Below are 22,512 nucleotides of genomic sequence, written 5' to 3' on the forward strand. Positions count from 1 at the left end.
ACTGAATGATTCAGGGATACCAAACTGTTGTCAACTGAGCTGCACCTTAGAGCCAGTGGCTCTTTGGTGAGAATCTATGTGAATGCTCCAATTTTTGCCTCCTTCATCATTTGATCTTTTTATGGTTCAAAATGGCTCTTTGCTGCCTTGATAAAATGAGATGGTGATACTTTATTTAAGTTGGGTTCAGAGGGATCATAAATAAAACCTCAGCATGGGTAGGAGTATTGTAATCTAGATTAGGGAGTTCATTATCTGAATATATAAGCTTGGACTGAAGAACCCAGCCAAGGGCTGGGAACTGCAGTGCCATGCATGTGCACATCTCCTGGGGCTGAGTGTTGTGCTTCTGCCAGACTTTTTCTCTTTTTTTCTTCTCTTTTTTTTTTTTTTTTTTTTTTTTTCCAGCTGTTTTTGTAGGTCTTGTTCTAAGGGTTTAAAAAACAAGAGTTTTGGATTTTGGTGCAGTTCACTTGCTTGATACTTCACCTTACTTTCTGTGTTCCGGTAGCTGATAATGATTCTCAATCTTAGATTGCTTTTGGCCCATTTGGTTATTTTAAAATTTTAAAATTGCATCTGTAGGTGCAAGATACCATCACAAAATTACACATTTAAGTGTGTAAAGTTGCATGGGTGTAGGTGTCTTTAGTGTGAACCTGTCTCTTAAAGCACCAAGGTGTTCCGTAGCTGTTTTGTTTTGCGGCTTTGACCACCTGAAGTTCAGAAGGCTCTGAGCTTCAGCTTGCAGAGAAGTCAGTGCATCTGCTTTGGCCCTCAGGATGTGGAGGGAGCCCACCTGACCTTGGAGCCAGCTCATTTTCTGATTACTTTTCAACACCTTTTACCTGAAAGATTTTCAACTGGTGAACTCTCCTGGTGGGAGAATTTCTTCAGTACCTAAACTGCAGCATACTCAGGGACAGCTGTCAAGTTCAGGGACAATAGCATTTTTCTCCTGTTCATGTACTTTCAAAACATTTCTTCAAACATCCTGAGATCCTTAGACACCAGAGGAGTGTGAACTTGCATCTTCCATCAGGCATAGGAGAATACCAAATCACTTCTCTCTCAACTGTTCCTGTTCTCCAGGCTAGCAGTGATTCCATAATTTATATTCCACTGAGTAAAATGAGGGGAAAATGCAAACACAATACATTTTTACTTTATTTTCTTTGTTCCCTGCTCAGCCTTCCATAACACAAGAATAACTGAACAAGCTTTTACAGGAATCACTTTTGGGTAGGAAAACATTACTTCCCAAGGAAAAATGTTACATATCTACTGCTTTAATTATCCTGAGCAGCCCCAAGAGTTCAAAGCACAAGTATTGAATTACAAATAGAAGTATAATAAATTAAACATTGATTTCTACCCATCCTATGTATGTCAGGCCCTAAGGAGTGTTATTTTGCCTATACATATATAGACAGGCTTATCTAGAGAGAATCAATGCATAATTTATTATATTTTTCTATAACGTGCTCTGAACTGTTTGAACAATCTTAAACATAAGCACACAAACACAGATGGCTTGGCTGTTCTGTGTTTGTTTGGCATGATAAAGCTGTCATCAGCTGCTGTCTAGTTCAGCCACACTTAATCATCCCTTGATGGTCCTAGTACATGAGCAAAACCTGGGTTGTGATTATCTGGGTTTGTGAGAACATATGGAATATTTGGCTGTGATGCTGGCTGTTCTCACACTTTGATGAAGGTTTCTGCCCCCACTCAAAGAGACAGTGAAATGTCCCGTATGGGTATGGATGCTCCTCTTGCTTCAACGTAAAGTGAGCCAGGCTTATTTTAAGCCATTGTGAATCCTGTTCATGTCATGCCTGCTGACCTCACACCAAGGGGGTTACTTCTCTTCCTCAGGCTCTGCTGTGGGAACAGTAAATCCTAAAAGATGGTTGAAATACTTGCTTGGTGGCACTGAGTTCTTAAGCACTCAAGACTGACATGTGATTGACCTTTTATTTCTTCATGGTAGTCAATAGTTAATGTTGGATGGAACTTTTCTTAGCCCAGTGAGTACTACTCTTCAAATACTAAAAATTAGGAAATCATCAACATTATTTCACCTTCCAATTTTTATTCTCTTGTGTAATGTGATTGGCTCACTCGTGAGACAAAAAATGCAAGGGAATAGGATTAATTTTTAAGCAAACTATGCCTTTTTAGTTATAAATTGCTACTTACAGAATGAGTTGAGAGGAATATGTAGTCTGTAGGTTGTTCAAGCCATATGTCGAGGCTGATATGCCTGATGGGATCACAGTGGATGCCAGCCTGACACATGTTGGTGTTCCATCAAATGAAGTGTATGCAGTAGGGACGTTTGGCAGACTTCCTTTCTTCCTGGAAGCAGCTCTCTATTTTGCTGATCTTTATGCTGGCTGCTACCCTTAACAGCTCCAGACATGAAGAGGACTAACATTGTGTCAGATTTTTCTGGTTTTTGTCCATCTCAACTGGAATGCCTTGTTTTTGTTGCCTCTCAGGCTTGTTGTGTGTCTTGAACTAGGTGCCAAGTACACAAGCAAAAATGTTTGCAAAAATAGCCTTATATAAGGCATAAGAGATGTACCTCAAATATAAAAACCTCAGCATACCTCAGCCCTCCTCACTCTTTTGTTTGTGAAGATGCAATGCAACATGAGAAGGAAAGGGAAAGGAAAAAATAAATAGGAAAAAATGTTGGATAAAAATGCTGCATAGCCAAAATAACATTGCACACATCATTACCAGTTACCTCTCTCTGCTGTTTTTTTCAGAGACTCTGATAGAATATATAAGTTTAAGGAAAATAATCTTTATGGAATAAGTTGAATCTATTAAATTGTTTTCATTTCCATTCTGAGGCTTTTTATTGGATGCCTGCAAGTGTTTTCCATGAGAGAATTAATCTCTGGAAGTCATCATAAAATAATATTCTTCTCAGTGTGTTTGCATTATTACAGTGACCTAGCTCTTATCATATTTGAAGATAGGTTCAAGGTGGCTATCTCAAAGTGCTGAAAATGAGGCATTTATATCACATCATTAGGTACAGCAGAGATGTAGTGCTAGTAATTACTTCTCTCAATAGATAAATGTATCCCAACTTGTCTTTGCAATACAGCCATCACTGGGTAACATAAGATACATGAGAGTTGTAGTTTGGAAGGTTTGAAAGCTTTTGAGTCTGCATGGAATAATAAGAAATTTCTCTGATGAAATAGAGCTAAGCCTGCTAGTATGGCTTAGTTAAATATCAGCCAATTAATTTTTCATGGGCTGTGTAGAAGGGATTGGAAGAACATGCAAGATTTTTTTTATTGCTCCTGGGTTTTGGTTTGAGCAGTGGTCAGCATATGCAACATAGAGGAATTTCTGTGCAGTTATTTTTTCCTCTAGAGGAATAAGATGACGTCCAAAATGTTGCATCCTCCTAGTTCCAGCTCCTAACACCTGCCCCTTAAAATTATTTTAGTATTTGTGAAAAGCATCCTGATTACAAAATACTAAAGGATACAGCAATTTACAAAATTGTTACTTTTGCCCATGCCTGAAGTCTAATGATTTAAACAATTTTTTATCTCAAAGTAGTTCTACTTTTGAAATTCACAGCCTTGCTGTGAATGGCTGTCAATTCCCATCTCTCCACACATCCCCCCACACCCTCCTAGAGCACAGCCTAAGAATCTTGTTAGGCTAAGGGAGAGGGAGCAGAAAGAAAATAAAAATAATGTGAAGGTCAGTCTCTTTACTACCTAGAATCTTGGCACATCACCAAATTGATAATGAGGCACCACCATTTTCTCAGAGATGAACAGGAATGCAAAGATTACAATGGAGAAAGAATCTGAGCAGACTTTTTTCACTTTGAGATACGGGATTAGGATTTGTTCAGTTATTTTCCAGTACATTCGTTCTTGAGTTCTGCTCTTTGGTTTCCACTTACACCCCACGATGTGGCTTTTCTGTTTATGGTGGGAATGCCTTTTCCTCAGCAGATACAAAATGCCATTACAATCAGCTTGTGTTGTTTTTCTCTTTACCCTCTGGCGCATGGAAAGCCACTTACTCTCTGCATAAGAACTGAAACTGCCACTGATACTGTGCAGCCATGTGCTTGCTTCCTGTCAGTGATACAGCCTTCTGTCCTTAGAGAAAAGCTGTCCCTTGGGACATCAAAACATTCTGCCAAGGTCCTGTTGGGTTTTTTTCTCCCCAATATTACTTTTTGGTTGCTTGCTTGCTCGCTTGCTTAATTTAGGGTGGTTATTGTAATAGAGGAACTTGACATCAGAAAGAAATTGCCAGCCTGGATCAAAACAGGAGACAATTAGTCCAGTTAAATCCAGTAGTTTGGCTTTTAAAGTCAACAATGCCAAAAATTTTGGAAGCAGTAAATGGGATAGTCGGTACCTCTTTCTTTTCACATATAAGTTGAGAGTTTAAACTCAGAGGCTTGTTGTTTGGAGCTCTTCCAGAATCACGTTCTGTATTAAACTGTTCCAGCTCTTATCTCTAAAGGAATTCCTGTTCTCCCTGAGTGTCCCAGTATGACTGCACATGGTGTGAAGTGTCCTCTGTTTTTCCATTTTGGGAAATTGTAAACAGATTTTAAGAGCTCTTACTGATGATAACATCGATGGCTAGTTTTATAGCCTCCCACTGAGGTTTTCCATTCTGATAAATGCTTGCCTTTCTGGGTCCCTCTGTTTATATTTTTCTTTGATGTTCCTGTTCTTCTGCATGAAAGTTGTAACTATACATGGAGGCCAGTCATCTTCTCCCCCACTGTGGTGTCCACAATAGGATGTTAACATCAGCTGGATTAGATACAGAAGGTCAGCTAGTGCTGCTTTAATAGTTGTTCCACAGGCAGTTTCAGATAGTTTAAAGCACAGTCTGCTTGACTCTGAATGTTTTTGTTACATTCACTGTTCCCTCCAATTTAAGGTATGCAGATTCACAATAAAAATTATGTGTAACTTAGAGTTGAGGCTTCTTCATAGAAATTTGAATTTCTGTTGAATGCTGGCAAAACTTGCTCTTTTCCTTGATGTGGCTGGAAAGAGAGGAGGTATTTTGGGACCAGTGGTGGAATGGGAAACTTCTCTGTATCCTTTTGAGACTTGTCAGCTGCTGTCAGCTTTTTTATAAGAAAGGCTTTTGTTTGTTCTCAGTCTTATGCACTTGGAAGACAAAATCCAACAGCAGTTGGCCGAGAATAATAGTTTAAGAGCAGTAGGGTTCTTTGAAATAAAAAAAAAAGCTGTTTCAACGAGGTGCTAGGCAGATGTCAATTGCAGGAGTGGAATCACAGCATGTTTATCATTAGGGAATCTTGGATGCTACCTATGCAGAAACAAGAAAGTGAAAATTTCACTTATCTTCATGTTAGTTATCTACACTGCTTTTGGCAGCTGATTCAGCAGGGGAACTTACCACAGAGAGGTGCTCCAGCCTGCACAGGACCTGTGTTCATAAAAGCAGTTGCTTAGGGCCAGCTGACCTAGCTGAGCTCTGTTCCTTGTGGGAATATCTTAGTTAAGGGAAACCAGTCTCTACAGCCAAGAGCAAACTCAGAGGTGAAGTGTCTGCTGCAGCGTCTTGGAGCATCCTGGGTTGTTCCTTCCTAAATATCTAGACATCTGCTGATCAAGGCAGCTCTTGGTGTTTGTGGTTCAACAGGCTCAAAATCTGAGATACTGCTGATATGGAACAACTTTGAACAATGCTATCATCTAAAAGGGCATTTTATCTAGCCTAGCATGGGTTGGAAAGCAGTGGAGGAAGTAATACACAGGCCCTGGGAATGTAAAGGATTGGAAGAAAAGCAGAGATTGATAAATTGGAAAGTTTTTAACAAGATTAAAATAACAGGTGAAATCCTGATGCCTCCATGTTGGAGTGAAAATTTTCAATTGCCACTGATAGGGTGAACACTTTGACAATTATATTCTGAAAATAAGCATCTGTTTTTTTCTAAGCTTGTCAGCCCAAGACTGATTTCAGGATGAAGCAGGAATCTGAATCAATTAAAATGAGAATTTGAAGCTAACTGCATAAAACACTTTCATGGATCTTCCTCTTCAGAATTAGATGTATTTAATTAAATTAAAGAGGATTGCCTTAGGTGGTGGTTAATTTTGTGTGTGGGTTTAATGCGTTCAAGCGAATCCACTTGCAGTGAACATAGAACAAGTCCTGATTGTCACTGTGCACCCAGTCTGCATTGTGTGCAGTAGGGTGATATTCTGGCAAACAGTGAACAGAAGAACTTGGTTCTCCAGTTATTACCTGTAAATCAATAATAGCCAATAGGACATCTTCATTTGCAGTGTGTGCTTTAGATAAAGAGAATATATATATATGCATCATTTTGTGAGACACAAGAGAATTACTGTGGGGAGAATACTGGTGATGTGGCATATCTCTTTAGTAAAAAAAACAGTTATTTAAAAAGAGCTTAAGAATTTGTGAATTTGTGGAACCATATATTGGTACTGCTTTTGGCAACTGTGTTAGATTAATTTATGACTGCAGGTAGAATGTTTTCAGACATAAATATGCACTGCAGTGATCACATGCTATCAGGGCAGAAGGAAATAATAATTTCACTTTATGTGTTCAAATCATACCATCTTGTAAATGTATGATATCTAAAATTTAACAAAAAAAAAAGAAACACTGGAAAGTTAAATATTCTGAAGTAGCAACATGTATTTTACAAAACAGCACCTGTGGTGACATTTCGCCTCTTAGCATCCCATTCCTAGAGTGATGCTTGGTGAGACTAGAGCAAAGAGCAGAGCTGTTAAAGCTGCTGCTGAGGTTTCTTAGTTTCTCACTAGAAGATTCATCTGTGCTTTCAAATATCTATGCCAAACCTGGTTTCCCAACAAGGTAGCAGCAGCCAAGTGTCACAGTTCTCTAGCTGACTATGAAAAAATGTCAGACACCCAATTCTCAAAGAAATGGAGCAATGTTATTGCTAAGGAATAGATTTTATATGCTGCTGCTTAAGGATGCTGTCATAGTATCAGTGACTGCTATATGACATGCTGTTTTTCATTCCTGTGAATCACTTTGGTTATAAAATAGGATTCTTCTGCTAACTAGAAAATGTATCACAGAACTGTTGAAGAGCCTGCTCTCCTCGTGACCCCAGAGCATGCCAGTGGGAGGCGTTCCGCGCAGTGGGTGTTCTCATTACCACTTGACATTTTGCCGTTTGGTTTTCTGCCTGTTGCTATTTAATTATTGCAATTCTTTCTTTGCCAGTCCCAGAAGCCATTTAGCAAGCGATGTACTATTACTGCTACTTAAGAATGCCGACACAATCGCTAGGAAAGGAGTTTCATTTCCAGTGTGCACAGCATTACCCCTTGCCATCTGCTCCTGTCATGTCCCTCACTGTCATGTTTCCCCGTTAACCCTTTGCCCTGCCCTCCTTGCCCAGTGCTCCTGGGGAGGGTGGCAGCCTTGCCTGAACCAGAAATACTCTCTGAGGCTAAAACAAACTGCAGGTCACTGTAATGGCAGCCACATGGGTGAAGGTTTGGGATGATGTAAATTGGCATATATTTACTTCGTAGAGGCACAGGCAGAAAAATAGAGCAGCCACAGAGAGCATTGCAGGTTTCTGTCCTTAGCCTGTTGTTAATCACAAGTGCTTCACAACTCCCATTAGTGTCAGGTCTGGAAGTCTCATTGCTTTCAATGTAAAATCTCAAATAAGACTGCAGAGGGAAGATACTGTACCTTACTGGGAGAATGAAGACATCAAGACTGAGGATGAGATTAATTTCACTGAATTTAATCTACCAAAAAGATAGATTGTCATTTGTACTAATCATCCCTCTCTCCCGTGGAGAGATGGCATATCTCCCAAGGCTGATTTTCATGACTCTAATCACTGGACAACCCTGACTGTTAAGTGGCACCAAGAGTCCAGATTGAGAAGGATGCTCAGCTTCAGATGAGCTCAGATAGAGCCTGGACAAGTTCATGGTAGCAAAATTCTTTGCAAATTATTAAATCCATAACAATAGTGTCTGGCTTATGAACTTCCTAAGCTGAAAACAATCAGAGGCTGTGAGTTATTAAGGGGTAGTATCAGACATGTTTCTCCTGTTACTCTGCTAAGCATCTATTTATGGCCACTGTTGGAGCTAACACACAGGGGAGATGGACTTTCTGTCGGACACCATATGGCCGTTCCTCCTGCTCTTATGTGAGGCTGCTGTAGCGGTGAGAAGGGAGAGTGCACATTTAGCAAGAGATGATTTTTGCAAATGGGAAATTGGCAGGAAGGTTTACTTCCAGATCTGTGATGAAGTGCTACTGACCTACAAACAGAAAAACTGGAAGTCAGTCTTACAAGAAAGAGCCTGTGCGAGGTGCTGAATGTCAGCGCTTTACTCCAGGTCACCTCAAGCCTTTCAGAGATTCAGAGGAGCTGTTTCACCATGTGCTCCCCTCAGATGGTGCAGACAGCTTGTTTGAGCCTTAGACAGTACAAGGAGATTCAGATTTGACATAATTTACAGCGTGCTGTGTAGCTGTGCTGCTACACGGATGCTCCCTGCCTTTGTGACAGCAGCAGGGGAGCTAACAGGGTGGAAGCTTGTCATTTCAAATAACTCATTGAGGGCACACAATGTGTGGCCCAAAACCCAGGTATCAATTAGCAGAACAGTGCTTATGACCTCCCACTGTACTGGGCACATGCACATGTGTGTATACTTCTGTACTTGGGATGATTGTTCAGTTTTGAAGGATTTTGCAGAATTGACTATTGTAAATGCTGATAACCTTAAAATGATTTGCTAAGGAAGCAAGCACCTCTGCTTGAGCGTTTTGCTACCAGTATGGTAAATGCATTCCTGTCATTTGCTGCAGAGATCTTTAATTAGAGTCTCTGTAGCTGTTATGTGGCATCATCACTGCATAAATACACTTCTACTTGAAGTCAGAACTGCCTTTTATGGCAATCTCTACATAAAAAGAAATTTTGATTAAACTGAGAAATGCTTTCCTTATCAAATCGCAAGACATAAAAAAAGGCTGGTGGAATTGGATTCAAACCATCAAGCTGGGCTTTTGAAATGGAAGGGTTTGCTCTCTTTTAAACCACACTGTGTTGAAACTGCCAGCAAAAATCTTTGATGGAGGGAGAACGTATCAAACTTTACTTTTGCAATTTCCTGCTTGGTTTCTTGTAAACTGCTTTTGTCTAATCATATTTGATATCACAGATAATTTTATTTAATGTGGATTAGGTAGCATGACATATCCACTGTGGTCTTTCATCATTCTCTGTTTAATTTTGAATGTGACATGATATTTTCTAGTACAGATGAAATTTGTTCAGCAGTCAGCTTTGAAAAAGAGCCTGTCTTTTATATCTCTGTAAAACGTTACACACGGCAAGCAGAAACATGACTTCATTCTCAGACTTCTCAAAGTCTTTGGTGTATTCTGTAGATTAAGGCAGTGTAGAGAGCAGAGATGGTTTGTCCTCACATTTCAGCAGCCTCCATAGCACAGCTGCACACAGCCAGAATGGATGTAGTCTGGTTCCAAAGGGAGAGGTTACTGAGAGAATCAAAATGTGATGCAGGAAATGAAGGACAGGGTGCTAAAAGAGGTGATTTTTCAGCTCAGTGGGTATTTGACAGTGTAGTTTAGGGCTGAAGGTATAGCAGCCTTCTGTGATATGGCTGAATGAAGGCAAGGCTTGTTCCTCTGTTACAGGCCAATATAACTCTGGAAGTTAGAGTAGAAGAGAGCCCTATTGAGAAAGGTGAAAAATAATACCAAAACCCCAAAGACACTTACTAATAGGGTGTAAAACAGGAGATTATGCCTAAAGGTTGAGGATGACAGCAGCAGTGTGGAAACCACTGTGAGGAAGGAAAAGTTGGCTGGTGAAGGTACAGTGAAGGTGTTTCTTAAGGACAATGTTCCCAGACTTTTCTCAGCTTTCCCTGAAGCCCTGGATTCCTACCAGATCTGAAAGGGGAATGTAGGTAGGTTGCACTGATGTCTAGGTTTTACTCATTGCTCAAAATCAAACTGATCATTGATGCCATGATGGAATTTTGGCAGAAAGATTTAGACATATGGCTCTGTTTGTTGTTTTTTTTTAATCAAATAAATCTGTGGGTTTGGTCTACCTACATACTACAATCCTCACAGAGTCTGGTTGCAGAGCACTGCAGAGACTTGGGGCTTTACCATACCCACACTGCTGGTGGTTTTTTCAGGATATTCAGAAACATGTGTCCTGAGCATTTATAGATATGTGAAGTGGATGTTCTGCAGCTTTTTCTGAAACAATGTCCTATACTTACAAGAGACCAGGAGCCTGTAATCAGTGAGTCAGGGGAGACTCTTAAAGCTCTGCATTGCTAAACATCCAAGGGACGAGGATGGAAGCAAAAAGCTTTTGTGTGAAGCTTTTTTGGTAATAAATGGTCTTTACTACAGTAGGAATCCTTCTCTTGCCTGAATGAGGAAACCGATTATTTGCGGAAGGATGTAATTTTATATCACTATGTAGAGGTAGAATAGTTCTTGAACCCTAAAAAATATGTGTTGTGATGTAGAATGAAGTTGGTAAGACAATTAGAACATGTAAAAGGACAAGGTTAAACAGTTTCTTCTTCTTTTATCTTTCACATAATGTATCGAGTAATTGTTACCTTACCCAGAACATTTTCTGATACTGCTGAGAAATCTAAGAGCACTAAAGAAACGCTGCCCTTTACAGCAGGAGAAGTCTTGTATGGGCAAACTTTTGGAAATCTGCCATTGTGATGGAGCCTTTCAAAATCCTATTTGAAGCTTTCCATTGTATTGATTTATAAATCCTGGATTGTTGCAGTGGTGAGTTTTGCAAGTGAAGTTAGTGCACTGAGTACACTGCACCTCTTTTACAGTAAGAACTTCTTACATGATCTCTACATAAACCAAGAGTTTGCTTCTGAGTGATACATAAGAGGAGAACAAATTCTCTTCAGGTTCTCACTGTGCTTCTGCAATGTCTTGTGGTGACACGATACCTTTACTTTGCTTTACTTTTACTTTTTACTTTGTAGTCACAAAACAATCCTGTTGCTATCAACTCAAGTTCTGGTATGTGAATGCTTTGTGTATATGGCTATCTCTTCTAAATGCATATAATTACTTAGGCTGACTTGAAGCCTGCACATTAGCTCTTCTGTATATTGCATGTATTAAATGTAGGTTTTCTTCAATAATATTGATTCCAATAGAAATGGGAGAAATATCATAGTGTGTGATATTCCTGACAGGTTAGCACCGCGTATATGAAATCTCAGTAATTTTGCAAGTTAGCTAATGGTTAGTCTTCATAATGACTTTGAGACAATGCAAAAGCAGATAATAGCTTTCAGTCTGATTTTGCCATGTTCTTTTTCACAGCTTCCTGTTATGGGAGGAGCCTTTATGGACTCACCCAACGAGGACTTTAGTACAGAGTACTCCCTGTTTAACTCATCAGCCAACGTCCATGCAGCTTCTTCCATGCAGAATCCACCAGAAGAGACATCTCGTTCTTCAAATGATGCCATATTGTTATGGATTGCAATAATAGCAACAATTGGAAATATTGTGGTTGTGGGAGTGGTGTATGCCTTCACCTTCTAGGATGACTGTCACTACAAACACTGGAAGAAAGGAAATCTTCAACAGTATTTGTCATGTGTATGTATGTGTGTATATATACATGTATATCTATATAAATACATATAAGTAGAGACTTTGTTGATTAAGTGCTGCTACAATCATGGAAATGAAATGCAAGTTAATCATCCTAAGTCTTGATGGCAGAAAGTTTGGATGCAAATTGTTTGGAGGTGAGAGTTTTATTTGAGAACAGAGCCAATACCAGTTTTGTATAGAAATGTAATGAAAGAGAGATCAACTTGGGTATAGTAAATACAGAGAGATATTTATATAGAAAGTGATTATTTTCTACTGTAGATTTTTCTAGCAGCTCTTCTGCAATTTGTCAGTTTTTGGGTTTTTTTGGTGCATTTTTTAATGTGGTATAATGTTATATGGGACTGTTCTAGGTCATGTTTTCTGGACATCTTCGTTTCCTAGATGGACCAAGTGGTTGGCATTGGCTCGGCTCTGATGAAGGCCGAGTTCATCGTGTGTGAGTCTTCAACATGGCTGTAGACTCCTGGGCTGTGTTCAAAATGATGAGTCTCAAGCCATGACAGGCAGATGCAGGCTGTCTATTACTTGCCCTCCAGGGTCAGTAACTGGAGCTGGTACTTGATAAAGTGATGCTGAGCCTGCCTGATGTTCAGGAGAAGGCACAGCTATTGCTGCTCTGCAGACCCTCTGAATTTCAAAGGACAAAATGATAAACAGAGTAGCAGCACAAGTTCCCATTTCTGTCTGAAGGTACTGGATTGCTGTGGTTTGTATATGTGTCCCTTCCAGGAAGCAAAAGCCCAATACCACACTTTTCATCTCATTGAACTGCAATCCAGATTTCTTACAGCTGCTGTGTACTTTCATAAAGTTATTTATGTACTAAAAGAATGATGGGAAAATTGTGAAGCCTAATTAGTAGTGAATATGTCTGTGAGAAAGATAAAACTGAAAGAAAGGTTGGGCACTTCTGTGCTTTTGTGGGAATGAATTCAAGAGTCAGGTATGTCCTGGGGTAGCAACAACACAAGAAAAGTAGTAAGTGTCAAATGTGCAAGTGCTTATATCTCAGTATTAATATATCTCTGGGTTCTGGTGAGGGTCTTGGGAGAGATTTCTTTTACAGCTGGCTTTAGGTAATGACTCTGATTATCCTTTGGATTTGTTCCACTGAGAGGCAACATTTTTACTACATTTTTTCCATGGGCACTTCATTTTCCAGAGCTGTTTCTTTTCAAGACAAGCTGTAGCCTTGCTTGAGAGACTGTAAAATCTTGAGACAAAAAAGAAAAGGCTGTTGGAAATCCGCCTTCACTCCTGTAAAAATTAAGTAACAATACATAAAATGTATGTACTTTGAGAGCAGCAGACAAACTCTTCTTCTGTGTCTGCATGTACTGTCTAGGTTTTCTGTCTCATATAGCTACTACCCTAATTCCAGAAAGCCTTGTCTGCAGGCACAGAGACTATTTTTGACACTTGCCTGCCACTGCGCTTGAGGCTGAGCTAAGAGCTGCTGAATTTATAGAGAGGTTTGGATTTTTGTCTTTTCTCTTTAAACCCATTTTCCTGCAGGGCTGGTGGACAGTTATTTGAATCAAAGAAGCATGCCCCAAATCAGTACTTATAACCAGTCACTGTCTATATTTTTTCCTTCTCTATGAACTGTCCTTTAAAGCTAGGAAAGATGCAAACAGAGCTAACAATGGGGAGAAAAGAAATTACGTTATTTTGAGGCTGAGAAAAACAATTATGAGCTTCTGTGCATGTTGTTATTTTCCTATTTGAAGGCAGGATTTTGTGAAGATGGTTGAGGACAGACAAGAACTATACTGGGAAAAAGTTTGAGAAGCCCAGTTCTGAAAGATCAAAGGGAAAGAAAGCAAATTCTGTCCAATAAAATAACTGTAGTCTTAAGAATTGTAGAAAAATTACAATTTTAATTTCCTAAAATAACTATTAATTCCTTCATTGCCACAGGACAATGAAAAGCAGGGGAGCTGCATAAATGGTGCACCATGTTTGTTTTTGCACCCCTGCTTATTCTTGCTGAGCAGAAAGGAAGCTGTTGGAAAGCTGCAGAGAAGTTTCCAGTGAAGAATTGAGCAGGACAAGGTCTGGTGTGTAAACATGTAGGATCCATGAAAATATTGCTTAATGTAATGTACTGTCCCCAACCATTTTCTGATATTCTGTTGCCTTTGTAATTGTAGCAGTTACTCACGGACTTTTCTTCACTGTTCCTGCAGGCTGTCTAGTTAGGCCAGATCCTGCAAGCATTTTTGCATAAAGAGCAAAACATTTCCACCATGACTAAAACCAGTTTGACACGATGGTACTTGCCCAGTGGGATTATTCTGCTGCCTAATGAATTTGCCAGTGGAGTGCTTTGCTTAAATTTCCTAGAATATTAATCTTAGTGCAATTAGCAATGTTTACATCTCTCTCCCAGAGCACTGGACTAAACTCTTCAACCATGAAGAAAAGCATTAGAGTGGGAACAGCAAAGGACCACTATTCTGCCAGTGAAACCAAGTGACACTTTTGTGTTGCTTTTCCCAAAGAAAATGCCCTACTTTCATGTGAAAATAGTAATAGTAATAGAATAGTAATAGCAGGAGCATTGGAAAACAATGAGTTCCACCTCCTGCATCCAAATCATCATCATACATATTTTCATTGTTAGAGGCTGTGTTGTCAAGAAGGGCCAGACAAAACTTTAAATTAAGTAATTGGCTTGACAGGGTGACATGGCAAGCTGGGTGTAAGCAGCAAGTGCAGGCATTTGCTGCCTCAAACTGCACACTAACTGTACAGCTTCTCTGTTAGGAGAAAAAGTTAGTTTTAGGATGCAGGTACAAGGATACTGCATGTGAGGGTCTGTGTGGGATATTGTCAAGTGTATTGAAGATCCCTAAATTGCAGTGGCCAGAGCTGGTTCAAGCTCTGATCTACTTTGATAGTGACAACATGCACACTATATTTCTGGATGTTGTGCTCTGGCTATGTTGACTACAACCACTTTTGTCTTCTAGGAGGTTAGCGAAGGTTTAAATCAAACCATTGAAAAGGGGCACTAATTCATCATCAAGTTCAGAGAAGCTAGAGGGGAATGGAGCAATGGCTGAGTGGTGGATGTTTCACAGGCATGGTCCTTTGAATTATGTTGCCTCTCAAGCTGTCAACACAGCTTGACTTGGAGGACTGTAGTATCTCCTTTCCATGGAGCCAGGCAGCTGGATAATTGATGTCACTCACTGAGGACTGATGAGAAAGCCCAAACACATTTCCCAGAGCTGTTTTCTGAAGCCTTTCTTCAAAAGAAGAGGGTTCTGTGCTTTGCTGAGCACTTTGTGTATCAGCCTGAGAAAAAGATTCCACTTGATCAATGCTTCAATTAAAACTGTCTAGCACAGAGAGCAGTTAGAAAATCCTTAATACAGTTCATTCTGTGGCAGATGAAGCAAATCACTTTCTAAATGCTCTGCTTCTAGAGGTGTTTTACCTGCAGCTCTGTTGTGCAACCTCATTGTACAAACACAAGAAGCACCTTTGCCCTGCAAAGTTACCGATGAGCCAACAGCCTAGGGTGCCCTAATGATTCTCTTTTAGGCCTCTAGAGATCTGTGGCAACATATCAAATAATCAAACTCCCTCTAAGGAATTTCTTTTTTTCCCAAAGCAGCCAGCAGCTCAACACAGCAGCTGTGCAGCCACCATAGCAAAGAGACTAAAGGCTGAACAATTATTCAGATGGGTGCAATGGCACATTAGAAAGGAGAACTGAGTGGGCAAACCCACACAGATATTCCTGCCATATTTTTATCTGCAAGTAGGAGGCTGTGCTTGCCCACAGCATTAGCACCCTGTATTTCTTGTCAACACACTTGAGAAACTGAAAATCTGATTTTGAAACTGATGCAACAATAGTAGCAAAGAGACTCATGTGCTACAAATAATGTAGTTAGCCTTTTCAGTGGGCAGATGAGGTCGTGGATACCTCAGAAGTAAGGAGATCCCTGCTCCAAAATCCTCAATTGGGATGGGACTTCAGGCCACTTAGCATCCCACCCAACTGCTGAGCAGACTGTAATAACCAGTCCCAAATCAAGAGTGAATAGAAGCATCCAGCCATTACTGTCTTACCTGTACAGCCATTTGAACATAAAAGACAAAATACACCTTTGTGTCTGGGACCGAATGAAAACAGGAGCCTCTAGTCTATGGATATGTATTTTTTCTATTATTAAAAGCTTATTTTGCTATTCTCAAGCAATTCCAGTTGTTAATATCCTCTTCACATTTCTCTGCAGGCTGCTGAGAGTTATTAATTTCATGTAGCACTGTCCATTTATTCAAGGTAATTTGACTGAGTTTCCTGTGGCTAATCACAGAGTAGAATCTGGAAAATTGCTCTTTTTAAAAGTGATTTTCTTTTGAGGTAAATAGACTACAGATGAGAATCAGATCAAAAGGCGTCTGTGCTTTTGGAACATTGGGAGCTCTGGAGAATTGGATTTCATGTGGTTAGTGCACAGGAAGGAAAGGGCAGTGAGGTCCCTGGTGATAATGTCAGCCATGAGGGTTCTGACAGGCAGAGCTGAGTGGTTCATTAAGTGCTGCTCCGTCCCTCTGAGCCCCGCTGGCTTCCTGGACACACAGCCAGAGCTGAGTGTGAGCTAAACACCAGGTACAGCATGTCCCTCCTCACCTCACAGCCTGATAATCCTCAGGGAAACAAGCACATTTGTTCCGTTCACAGAGAAGAGCCAGAGATCAATATTGTTAGCTATAACGTTACTGGTACATTGTTCAGTCGCCATAAGGTCAAATTAACCTGCATTTAGCCCTTTACCCCTTGTCTAGGAAAGCAGTTAAGGCATCCTGAGCCTTATAGTCTCCTCCTGTCCTTAATCTGACACTGACTTTTTGTGTTTTCCTCATGCAACCTATCCTTGCCTTTTACCTCATCTTTTCTGCTCAAAAATGCTCTTCTCTGGACATGTAGGGAACTCCTAGCAGCTATGGACCAGTCATGTCCCATTTTAGTTTGTGGTCCTTCAGGCACAAAGGAGAAAGAAAGTGTCCAATTACCTACATAAGCAGTTCCAGGGAAATACTTGCCTTTGCAGAACAAAATGCATGACAATTTTATCACATTCTGGCCTGTCCCAGTGGATTTACACTGAAACAACATGGCCAGATCTACTTTTGCTGGTTTGGAAATTACAGCAACACAGCCAGGAACTGGAAAAGAAAACCCTGATAACACAAACATGTCACAATCCTCTCAAGGACCTGTCTCTGAAGGCCATTTTTCCTGAGTGACATGGGCAGACTTGAGCTGTTGGTATCAAGGAAAGTGCCCTTTTGTGTGAGCACAAATAGTTTCCTTCTCTTTGGGAAATTTTGGGAACATTGTGCCACCCATTCTATCTTTCCCAGGCTACTATTTTCAGTTGTAGAAAACACTCTAAAAGGTTCCTGTGTTGGTAGAATACATAGAAAATTTACCTCCCAAAGCTTTGCTCAGTCTTCCTGCAAAAGCAAAAAACACCCTATTTTCTTAAGCATGGAATGTTCATGAATCAAGTATTATCTGTACAGTAGCATTGTCTCATTTTAATCTTCAGTTTTTTGCCAGTAGGTCTCAAAGGAGATCTTACTATTATCCAGACTCCAAAGATGCTGAGAACAGAAGCAAGCAAGAGACTCACAGAACATCTTCCAAGTCACTGCCCAGTCCTTAGTCTGTATCATTCTTCATTCTTCCCCATATTTCCCTGATGTGAACTCACATCCATCTCTTTAAACTCATTGTCACCATCACATTGTCTCTATGACTTCATTTTATTTCTCCCCTTGTCTTTGCTATATTCTTTCATTCCTTGGTATCAGAGCACGTGAGCATTTGGAAGCCAGCAGTGTTCTTCAGCCTATTTTAGCCAGCTCCTTGGCTGACCTCTGAGAGTAAGGTTAGTGATCAGCAAGGACATTCCACAGTGAGGGCAAAGAACACAAGATCTCTTCATGGGAAAAAATCTTAATCATCATCTGCCTTAGCAAACCACAGTGTTTCCCCTAAGCAGAAGAGCAAGACGTGGCCACGAAGTTTTGTAGCTGTATCCATACAATGCAAAGTTACCTTTCAAAAACTCAGACCTTAAAATACACTGCACTGTTCTACAGCCATCATTTAGTGAGCTTTTCCCAACCCAAAATCCTTTGTTTTTTTAGCAGCTCAGAATCAGCGATAGTGCTCTTGGGTGAGGTGAGGCAGCGGGAGCGGGCCCAAAGGAGAACGGAAAAGCTGCCTGTGATTTCCTGTGGGGTCAGGGCCATTAAAGAGCAGCCTATTCAGTAAAGAAAAACAGCCATGGTGTGCTAAGCCATTTCAAATCTAGTCACACCTGCAGTTCTCAGATGCACAGCCAAGCTGCTATAGCCAGACTGAACATTTAGAAATCTCATTGTACACAAAATACAGTGCATTCTTTTGCCAGAACTGAGGGAGCTGTGTAGCCCTGTGGTCTGGGAGCTTCCTGAGCTCCCGAGCTCAGTGATATCGCATTTCCTGAGGAGTTCACTCCCACTAATGAACAAATAAGGTTGAACTGTTTCAGGTCTAGGCCTGGGACCCGTCTCAGTTGCTGCCTCCGTAGGAATGATCCAAGTTCCTGAGCCTGCACGCTGCTGTATCCAGAGGGACCTTTGCCTCCACCTGGAGTCAACTGCATTAATAACACTTCTTCTAGACATCTGACATCTGCCTCACTGGATCAGTTTGCAGAACTAGCTGTGGCTTGCTGGGGTTTTCTTTTAAATGTAAAGATATTTGTAATTTCCTAATCAAAAGCAAGAAAGAAAGAAGAATGCTGTATTTTTTTAAATGAGCAGGTAATAAAACCGAGTCTGAATATTTTGATAGATGTGCTGGAAGGGTATATAATGTAGCAAACAGTTGCACTATTTTTTCCTAGTATGAGTACCTAAGCTGAGAAATACTTGTTCTTTCTCTGAGTCCTCTGCCAGTTCTGAAGTTCAGCAGTTTAGAAGGAGTGGAGTACAAAGTCTCAGTGAAATGTGAAGCTTATGTATGTATGTATGTAAATAAATCTGGTAGTTAGCTTTGTGAGGTAGCCTATTATGTTTGTTTTTCAGTTATCTCAAATACTGCCTAATTATTTGGGGCTTCTTACCCCCCAGAAAAAAGCTAAATGGTGACACTTTTGAAAGCATCTGTGCTTCACACAAAGTCACAGTCATATGGAAATTATATTCTTCAGTTCATGTAAAGCAACTTTACAGGAGCCCTTTAGTATGCACTGTTACTTTTTCTTAATAATCCTGGACAATTTAATTCTCTTGTGCTTTCTCTCTGCTACCCTGTTTTGTACACTATCAGGTTTGCAGGAATTCTCTGTATTGTTTTTGTAATACATGGGTTGGTTTCTAGAAAAACTTTTACTGTTGTAATCATTGTTCTTGGATTGTGGAGCTCTATCTGTAAAGAAAAAACAACTTTAAAAACGCCCTCTGCTTTCTCCAAGTTTACTGTAACTAGCAAATTTAGTTAAGAGAAATGTACTCTTTTAAGCTCCTGTTATGTTTTTTTCCAGTTACTGACTGCTTTCACTGTGTCTGTACTTAGCACTGGTTCATTCCTTTACTATGGTGAAAATGACAAGTTTTGTTAATATAAGATGGAAATTGTGGTTTTGGATAAAGTTCTTCAAATTGATAATGGTGTGTGATTTTTCATTTTGTTCTCAGTTTACTTGCGGTGAACTTTAAAAGTCTGGAATTGCAGTTATTTAATTATTACCTCCAGTGATACTCTGACACTGGTAATTTATTGCAGTTTACAAATCTGCATGGTTTGGTGGCCTTGGGAGCCATCTCTGTTGAATACATGGCATGGAATATGTGAATATTCCATTACATTCCATAACATGAATATATGGCGCTGTGGCTATTTCTACAGAAACTCATTTACCAGCTCTCAAAGTCCAAGAAGTGCCTCAACACATCTGGGAGCCCAAAAAAGAAAAGTCTAATTTTGTTCAAGCATTAGCTCAGAAGCCCTTACACCACGAGCCCTTGTGTCACTGCTCTGTGCCAGTTCTCAGCTGAGCTTGGCCATCCTGGCTCACACAGCTTGAGGTGCCTTTGTGGCTGTGGCCCCAGAATCCTGACCTGGGGAATTAAAGGGGGCATCAGACCTCGCTGCAGGATGTCCAGCAAGCAACACCAAGGCAGAGAGTGGCAATAGGAAGAAAGGAAAACATTTAGCTGTGCTAATGCAACACAGCATACAGATTATTTTGGGCCTCTCCTTATGATTCTCCTCAAGGGATTCAGTGAGCCAAGTAGAGTTTAGATCTGCTGAAAGAATGACAAAAGGACATGATAAGGGACCTCTTAAGCACAATTTGAAATAAAAAAATTGACTTCCCTTTGAATGTAGCAAACTTGGAACATCATGAAGATGCATGAACCAATCCTGAGAGCAAGTCTGACAAAAATTCATTTAAAAAAAAAAAATAAAAGTAAAAATAAAAGGCATGTTTTATCTAGTCCCAGTCTTTATCAATTTAGCAGCATTACATATTCCAGAATTTACCTGTCAAAATGTAAGGAAGTGCAATTGCTACACTACAGCAATATCTAATTATAATTCACTTTTCCATTGCAACTATGGAATCATACAGATCACATTTCTGTTAATTTCTAAATTCTGCAAAATATTAAGAAATTAGTATACTCCAGAAACAGAAAAGAATGTTCTGTTCAACAGTCATTTAAAAATTTAGGTATGTGTGTTCAGACTAATATAGCAAATTGAAATTGTCAGCCCTGTTTTTTGCAAAGCATTATCCATATAAACAAGCTGTCTGCTAATGTAAATTGCTCTGTTGTCAGACTAACAAAGAACATCAGTCTTTTAGCCCAAGAGAGCCTGTCCACCATAGCATTTCAACTGACAGAATTCGCTGTGCCTAATGCTACATTGCAGTTTTCTTTAGGATAAAAATGATTAATTCAAATATCGCCAAATGACTTCACTGCTTTAACTGCAGCAGGCACATATCTTACATGGGTGTAGGTGAAGTTCTTCTATAAACAAGGTGCTATCTATTTCAATGCCTCCTGTCCTTAACAAAGGACTGTCCTGTCCTTTGGACTCAAACAGGAGCCTGCCTTTTGTTATTTCTTGTAAAGGTGCTATTATGAGCTAAGCAAATCAGCCAAAAAATTTGTATTACATTTTGTAAAGACAGACCTTATGATTCTGAATACATGAGATCAACTGACTCCCATATTTCCCTGACATATTCAGACAATCCTTGCCCTTTAAAGGCAAGAAAGACACTCCTTTTATGAAGATATTTTTGTCATTTCTGTTTTGAGTTACAGAGATTTTATGCCTACAGATGTTAGTTTGGTACAGAAAAAAAGATTTACTTCTCTTTCAATTTCCCTAGTGACTCCTTAAAGGATAGGTAAAGTGATTTATGATTCCCTGGGCCTTCACTGCAGCAATTTTAAACAGAATTTTATTTTCTTGGGAGCTCAGCTCTTCTTCCAAGTACTTGGGGCTTTTAATTTTTTGTTTTAGTCTCTCTACTTTTTCATTTCTTCTCTTATGCTAATACCCAAACTCTTGATCTTTATCAATATTTATTACTTGAAAAGACTGAGTAAATATACTTCAAAGTCCTCTGCAATAACAGCTGATGGAAATAAAATACTTACTAAATACTTATTTCTTTCACCTTCTGGTAAATCTAAACACCCATTAATTCCTTTGAAAGTCTCATACTTCTGTGTTTTTTGAAATAATTTTTGTGACCACACCAGCTCCTCTTAGCTAAATGCATTTCTACCCTCTGTGCAATCTTCCCCAATAATTTCTGCTTGCTATTTACTGACTTGATTTTGTTTCAGGTAGGTCCTGTCTTTTGAAATACATCTTGACTGGACTTTCCTAAAATCAGACTTAGACTTTGAACCTTGTAAGAATTTTCCTTACCTTGCTGTTTCTTTTGTAGTTCAAGGATATGTAAGATTTAATTCTTCAAGTTGTTGTCCCAGTTGCCTTGCTTCTGATTGTAGGATATTCTAGATGAAACTTTGATTTTTCCTTCTTCAAATCACAACCTAGAATTTCTGTTCTTCAGTCAATTTTGGAAAAAAATACATTCTAAATGTGAAAAAACAAAACAAAAAAACCATAAAACTTAGTATTTTGTCCTACTTTAGAATAATTCTGTTTAGCTTTGATTTTATCTGTGTGTTGAGACCTCTGAAATTACAAGAATCAGAACATTTTTAGTGTGGTACAATGGGACAGCATAACTGCAAACAGCTTTGGACATTCACATGATAAAATTTTCAATGTATATATTCAATGAATTTTCAAACCTTGCCACTGAAGCAATTTTTAAATTTATCAGTATGTGAAGAGCATACTGTGTCAAATTAATTGTATATATTTTTTTATAATCTATTATCTGTTCTGTGATAAAAACAGCTCATGGGGTGTGTTTTAATGTGTGTCCAAGTGCCCAGTTAAGAATGTTTTCTGCAGTGAGGCTGATTTAAGTTAGATGAGAACCATCCATACTTTACAGCTCGACAGCAGAACTCTGCTTCGTTCAGAGCTTCTGTACTTCCTGTGCTTTAATTCTTGCTAAGTGGGGAAGAGCTGTCTCAGAAACCTGATGTACCATGAGCAAATTACTTAGGGATCTAAAAAGTTCTGCTTCCAAACTGACTGATTATCTGATCAGCGCGGGAAATTGTCACAAGTGCTGGCAGAAA

The 22,512-nt window shown here is 39.6% G+C and overlaps 1 protein-coding gene across 2 annotated transcripts in view; it reads left to right on the plus strand.

Moving 5' to 3' along the window:
- C6H14orf132 (chromosome 6 C14orf132 homolog) overlaps positions 1 to 19,429 on the plus strand; it is a 40,618-nt gene extending 21,189 nt beyond the window's left edge. For both annotated transcript variants that reach the window (XM_086892862.1, XM_086892863.1), the window contains exon 2: positions 11,446 to 19,429. In XM_086892862.1, the coding sequence (XP_086748988.1) occupies positions 11,446 to 11,670 (225 nt within the window). In that variant the 3' untranslated portion in view covers positions 11,671 to 19,429. The remainder of the gene's footprint in view (positions 1 to 11,445) is intronic.
- Positions 19,430 to 22,512: the final 3,083 nt, after the last annotated feature.

The sequence above is a fragment of the Cyanistes caeruleus genome, chromosome 6 (genome assembly GCF_971803275.1).
Source record: "Cyanistes caeruleus chromosome 6, bCyaCae1.hap1.1, whole genome shotgun sequence".
NCBI lineage: Eukaryota > Metazoa > Chordata > Aves > Passeriformes > Paridae > Cyanistes > Cyanistes caeruleus.